The 7,394-nt window shown below is 44.2% G+C and overlaps 1 protein-coding gene across 1 annotated transcript in view; it reads left to right on the top strand.

Annotated features, from left to right (window-relative positions):
- Positions 1 to 3,843: 3,843 nt before the first annotated feature.
- prkceb (protein kinase C, epsilon b) overlaps positions 3,844 to 7,394 on the top strand; it is a 106,010-nt gene continuing 102,459 nt past the window's right edge. The window contains exon 1 of the mRNA XM_062519493.1: positions 3,844 to 4,928. Coding sequence (XP_062375477.1) covers positions 4,581 to 4,928 — 348 coding nt within the window. The 5' untranslated portion in view covers positions 3,844 to 4,580. The remainder of the gene's footprint in view (positions 4,929 to 7,394) is intronic.

Below are 7,394 nucleotides of genomic sequence, written 5' to 3'. Positions count from 1 at the left end.
AGAGATCTGGTTGGTCCCGATGCACCCTACAGATGAGTTTAATATCCAGTAAAATCGGAGCGATTGTGATTGCGTTGCCAACCTGGAAACGTGGATATCTGAAACAATGCATTGCGTGCAGAGTAAAATGTCCTGAAACAGACAGGAGCTCTGTAGCCAAGTCGACCCATCTGTCTAGCCTATTGAATGTCAGGGCACGCCGACGTTGAGCAATTCATATAGGCCTACATACTGACAAAAGTTGAGTGATATTGTTTTTAAATTCGTTGCCTGTGCTGCTTAAATCCTTACATAAGATGGATATTACAAAGAATTGCTTTGATTAGATTATTCTTGTGATGAAGGAATCACTCTCACAGAGCTCTTTCTCCCCCATAGTGTGCGTGTGTGTGTGTGTGTGTGTGTGTGTGTGTGTGTGTGTGTGTGTGTGTATGCGTGCGTGCGTGTGCGTGTGTGTGTGTGTGTGTGTGTGTGTGTGTGCGAGTGTGGAGGAGATGAGTGTGTGTGTGTGTGTGTGTGTGTGTGTGTGTGAGAGAGAGAGAGAGCACAACTCTTAAAATGATGCACAATACACAATAATGATATAAAAACAACAGCAACAACAATGGTCCCGATGTGCTTTCAAGTCAGGGCTGGCGGGATGCTGAATGTAATTCCAGTAAGAAGACAGAGCTGTGTCATCACTGGCATCTCACTGTGGGAGGACATGAGACAGAGCACATCACAAAACAAACTAACAGACACACACACACACACACACACACACACACACACACACACACACACACACACACCCTACACCATTCAGAGATGTCAAAGAAGCATTTATCCTCACTCATGTGATGTCACGTGTCATGTGTTTGTTTGGTCTTCTACTCTCTTGCTCTCTTGATGCTGGGGAACAATGAACAAAAATACTCCCTGTCTAATGATTTTTTTAAATTTTTATTTTCTGTTTTGTCTGTCTGATTAGGAGTTCTGCTTATTAGGCCCATGTACTTTGTATTTTATATGACACTGAATGGACACTTGTAATGTCAATCAAACTGATACAAGAGGATAGACACTAAATAAGCAGCAGCAGGAGGAAATGACATCAGCAATAACAGATGAATGCAACACTGAAACATTGTTTATTATGAGTTTTACAATAATACCATTTCTTTATTTCTTCCTTCCTTTCTTTCTTTCTTTCTTTCTTTCTCTGTCTGTCACTCTTACACACATTCACACCCAAGCCCACGGACCCGCATATACATACACCCTCAGACAACTGTTGTAAATGACCGTAAGTTTACATTAAAACTGTGTATTGTACTGTATGTTTGAACATGAGACTTGAATCTCTGAAAAGGATCTGCTTTATTCTAGATTATAAAATTATTGGTTGGCAATGCAATACAACACATTGTCCAAAACAACTAAAACAAACCACACCAGAATGACTGAATAATAACTGAATAATAATTCTCAACATAGTACCCCAATCCCATTTGTTCAACTAATTTTCTTAAATAAATAAATAAATACATAGAAGATATTTAAACTCAGTTGAATCTGCTGACATTGCTGAAACACAATGCAGTGCAGCATCTAAGGCTATACGGCTTGGTTCATTTGTTTCCATTATAGACTGGAGGTGCCCCTCATCTTATTCTAAGTATCGTGTCTGCCACTGTCTTTTCCCAGGGTAATCTCATTTGCTTTTGCTTGGTCTTGATCAGTGAAGGCTGTTAGTGTGTATGTAAATGGGCTTGCGGCCCATGACCCTAACAGCATTACACTCTCTGATTCGCATCAAGTGCTTTCAATCAAGCACCAACATACATAACTCAATTGGAGAGAGAGATTTAGAGAGATTTAGAGAGAGAGAGAGAGAGAGAGAGAGAGAGATAGACATAGTCTGATCTAGTTACGGACACACTAACTAAAAAGGAGGTGTAATTCGGTTTGTTGTTCAGGCTTGTGTAATGTCAGTGAGTGGGATCTGGCTTGAGGTATAGCTAGCTTTTCCCAGCTTGAAGGGAACAGACAGTTAACTAATCATGACTGTCCTCTTCATGCTCAAACACATTTCAATAAAACAACATGCAAATGTAAATGTCTGTACCTGATATTCTCCACCGGAATCAATGTCAAGAGACATTTGCAGAAAATGTTTGGTGCGGAAAAAGAGAAGAATCCATTCTGCCATCTAGTGGCCCTTTAAAGCCTATGAGAAATACTGAACAGATGGTGCAAAATGGATGATGTATTAACTAAATATGTTGAAACATCTTATTGTATGCATAACTCGTGAACACACTTTAAGTGAACCTACATGAAATTATTAGGAAAACAATATAAACACAGCATCTGTTTTAGATTTGTCTTTTAAGTATAATTTATTCTGTATGTGTGCACACTCATACAGACACACACACACACACACACACACACACACACACACACACACACACACACACACACACACACACACACACACACACACACACACACACACTCCCACAAACCCAAGGTCAAGGTCAGAGAAATGCTCTAGGCTTTGGTGTCACACTTCAGCACTGTAGGCTACATTATGACTCAGTCTGGTGGATACAGATTGAAACATAGAGTCTGACTAGCCTACTGGTGTGGTTTTGTGTAGAAGTTGTAGGCCTACAGTTCAGTTTTAGGACTGTAGTGTTAAGGTCGAAAGTGCCATGAGTGCGTCTCTGTGCTTGATGTCAATGAGACGGATTCCCGATGGATTAAATCTATATATTTTGGCAAGCGATTTACACGTGTTTTAAAGTGTGAGCATAAATCAAGACACTTATTTAAATAAACAGAGACATTAACGTTTAGTACATTAAGCATCAAAATGACAAGACAAAACGAACTAAACAAACACAAAACAAAATTAACTTTAAAATAAACAGGATCAGAACGTAATAGGGAGGAGGGTTATGAAGCTAACCATACCTCATTAAAACGCATGCAATAAAGTATTCAGCTACTATAGCCTGGGTAACGCCATAAAGTGAAATTACAAGCCTAGTCCACTGCCCACTGGTGAATTATTTAGGCGCAGCACCCTACATTTCCTCTTTTCAATAATAGGCTATACCAGAGCGGCTATACAAAACACTCAAATAATGAAACGTTATTTCAGCGCACGTGTTATCTTTTTGTGACTGTCATTCAATTTGCTGTCAAGTAATGTTTCTGTTGCTACTGCCAGGTGTTAGCCTGTTAAAAAGGCAGGCCAAGCGTGTCAGTGCGCAAGACACCATGACCCGACTCATTCATGTTGTGGAAATACTCCAGTGTGCCATTAGAATTCCATCCTGGTGGTGGCGCCTTTTAACCAAAAAACACAGTCGTAGCTGTGTCTAGATACACTAGCAAAGCGCAGACAGATCCACAACAGAACATGCAACGGGTTATCACCCCATACCTGATACATGATATTCTGACGATACACAAAAACTAGGGCTTAGTTGTAGTTAGTACAGTAAGGATTACTCCGAATAAGACTAACATCCAGCCCAGATTGATTTCCTCCCTCTCTGCCTCTGCCTCTGCCTCTGCCTCTGTCTGTCTCTCTCTCTCTCTCTCTCTCTCTCTCTCTCTCTCTCTCTCTCTCTCTCTCTCTCTCTCTCTCTCTCTCTCTCTCACACACACACACACACACACACACACACACACACACACACACACACACCTGATGCCTCACCAGGACGCGCCTGGACAGTGGAAGGCATAGTAGCACGCTCTGCCCCCAGCTCGCTTGTGCCGCACTCCCCCATCTGGCACAGAACAGACGCAGCGTGGCGAAGGCTCGCTGAAAACTGACGTGTTTTGCGCATTTCCTGCACTGCCGTTTAGACAGTCGGGGGAAAAAGAGGCAGGTCTGCAAGAAACGGAGCACCAACGGCGAGGAAGCTGCCTGGATCAGTGACGAGCATACGGAAACCGAGAGCGAGGACTAGGGGGGAGACTACTACTCGTTGTCCTCTAAGCGCTATTTTGTCTACGAACTGACGTGCATATGAAACGTCCCAAATGCGCTGTGGACACAGCAACATAATTCCGTCCTCTTTCAGGCAACCAAGGAATACAAGAGCTCTGAGAGATTGGTCCTGAAGAGGTCCTGCTTCGGTTTATTTTGCTCCCGAGGGTTGAGGTGGGGAATGCTGGTCGAATCTTTCATGTGACATTGGAACAATTTACAGAGCTGTTTTCGCTCGATTGTTCAGTCTGGAGGATATGATTTGTGAGCTCTGACACCAAATGTGTGATGTTATTCTGGAGTGCAACGGTCGGAGAGAAATATAAAGACAATCTGTGGTGTGTGGATCATATCGAAACGGGTAATTTGCATTCAATTTGAGCGAGTGCTCACGAGTGAGGAGACAGCGATTTTCCCGTTATTTTGAAGGGGAGGCGTGTTCGCAGGGAGACACACACAAGAAGCTACCTATTCATTCAGGAAGGCTCTCTACATTAGATAGATTACCCCGTTGGAGTGACAGGGATCAAGGAACACTCCACCTACCCTTGTTCCAAGTACATTTTAGAGGGATTACATCACCACCATGGTGGTTTTTAATGGGTTATTGAAGATTAAGATTCGCGAGGCTCTGGACCTGAAGCCGACGGCCTGGGCGCTGAGACACGCCGTGGGCCCGAAGCCCCAGACTTTTCTATTAGACCCGTACATCGCCCTCAACGTGGACGACTCGCGCGTGGGCCAAACCTCCACTAAGCAGAAGACCAACAGTCCCGCGTGGAACGACGAGTTTGTCACCGAGGTCTACGACGGCAGGAAGATCGAGCTCTCTGTGTTCCATGACGCGCCCATCGGCTACGATGACTTCGTGGCGAACTGCATCATTCAGTTTGAGGACCTGCTGCAGAACAGCTCCAAGCACTTCGAGGATTGGGTATGTTATCACTCCCTTAGATTTGCTGATGCATGCCAGCAGGATTCATATCTATGTCATCAGCTGAACAGGTACCTACTCCTGTTTCTCAGCCTAAGCCAATGGACAGGGGGTCAATCAGTAAAGGCAATCCACACTCACAAGCTGATAAGCATTGGTATCCAACCACATATCATCTCATACCCCTAATGATAATCAATATCATCATCGTCATCTTCGTTGTTGTTGGGAATATTGTCATGGCATTGCCTACCTGCAGGTGTGCCATATCTCTGATACATTTGGGCATGCGTTGTGCCACCTGTATGAGGTCAGGCCAGCAGATTGATGCCCAGATAGCCTGGTTGCATAGAAACCAGTGTGTGTGTGTGTGTGTGTGTGTGTGTGTGTGTGTGTGTGTGTGTGTGTGTGTGTGTGTGTGTGTGTGCTGCCAGGGCCCCCAGCCCTGTCATAAATATTCCCTCCAGGTCGTGGTGAGAGGCTGGTGCTGGGATTAGGCAGGGCAGGGTGCTGGCGTGCTGCTCATTCATTGCACAGAAAGCACACGCATAGATGCATGCACGCTCACACATACATTCACATGCAACCAAACATACACACACACACAAACACACAAACACAAGCACACACACACATATGGATCACGGAGGCCAATTGATTTGCAAGTACTACAGCTGTGCAAAACACTAAATGTTTAACTGCTAGTCTTAGAGTTGCTTAGTTTGAGCGTGTGTGTGTAAGACAGATGCAACTAGAGATGCACCGATTGCATTTTTTTGGCCGATTCCGATTTCCGATTTTTCATCGAGTTTGACCGGCCGATACCGATTTTAGCCGATTCCGATTTAATTTCTTCTAACCACTTTACAGCACAAACAAAGAGTTATTTTCTAGCCTATATTTTCTTTAATACAACATGTTAGAAATGTAATCAACTTATCAATGGCTGGTAGAAAAATGTGAATAGACAGATTCTTCTTCAAGTCTTCTTCAGCTGCAGTAATCCCAGTGTGGGACATTCATTTCACACATAGAAATGCACTAGGAACACTTTCTTTCTTCTCACATCCATATGCAATATCCAACTGTAAATATCTTTAGAATAGCCTACTGATAACTGAAGTTAGTGCTACATAGGCTGAGATGTTGGAAAATGACAGCAAAAAAAAACACATTTTGAGAAGCCTTGAAACACAGCAAATGACATAGGCTACATTCTCAGTCCACACTCTTCTTTGAACTTTCGCGATTGCTTGCGGATACTAAGGAAGTGTCCATATTTGGATGGCATAACGTCATGCAGGAGATCGAAACACAGCTTTCCAACGACACCACGCATGATATGTTTTGTATCACGGTCGCGGTAGGCTAGTTTATGACACGTTAGAATGCTAACTTTTGGCGAATTTAGAGGAAATATACAGGCGTGATCAGACAAAAGGTAATGAAATAAACCTCTAAATGTGTAAATCGGACTTAGTTGTTGTAGTAGTGTGAAAGAATACATGATAAGTTGGCAAACCGAAGCAAAACTATGTTTATTCCTGCCGTGTCTCGCCTTAAGTTGAGTAGCCTAAAGGCTATGTCGCTGCTTGATAGCGCTTGTGGTTCAGCTGTGGGCACGCAATTAGCGGCAAGGACGGGCTTTGATGAGCGCTGTAACCTGAAGTGACAGCTTAGTATAGTAAATTCCACGCAATATGGCAAAGCACAGCGTTCGCTGCATAGAAAAACTCAGTATTAGCGCTTTATCCAGCCCTGACTGTTGGCCTAGCTTCATCAAACTTTGCAAACTCAGCTGTGTGAATGTGATGTTGTTACAAGTACGTGCGAGTGCATTTGACCGGCATAAAATCGGCATGTCTCAGACTGACCGGCCGGTCGCCGGTCGTGGCCGATCACGTGAAAATCGGCCGATTCCAATCGGCGGCCGGTCGATCGGTGCATCTCTAGATGCAACGTGACACAGTGAGTGTATATGTGTGTGTGAGTCTGTGTGCGTGCGTGCGTGTGTCTGTGTGTGTGTGTGTGTGTGTGCAAGCGCGTGCGTGTGTCTGGGCCTGTCCTGTCTCATCCACCCCTCCTTGTTATTACCCCCGATGGGGTCTGGAGCATCATGCGTTTGCCCGTGGGGAGAACGGTCGACTGGGGTTTGGGGTGTGTGTGAGGGTGTGTGTCTGTGTGTGTGTCTGTGTGTGTGTGTGTGTGTGTGTGTGTGGGGGGGGTGTTCTTAGAGCAATTTGAAGAATTCACTGCCTGCAGGGAAAGATATGACCAGCGTGAGCTGCGTCATGCAATGCATACAAGCACGACTTGTCTCCGTCCTCTGGGTGAAATGTACAATATAATGGAGAGAATGAGGAGCCAAACAGGAGGGAGAGATCGATAAGAGAGATGTATAGAAAGATAAAGGTATACAGTACATACTGTATTTATAGAGAGAAAGACAGAGAACGATAGGATGCA

Source organism: Sardina pilchardus, chromosome 18 (assembly GCF_963854185.1).
Source record: "Sardina pilchardus chromosome 18, fSarPil1.1, whole genome shotgun sequence".
NCBI lineage: Eukaryota > Metazoa > Chordata > Actinopteri > Clupeiformes > Clupeidae > Sardina > Sardina pilchardus.
This window is presented reverse-complemented; position numbering and strand designations above follow the sequence as displayed.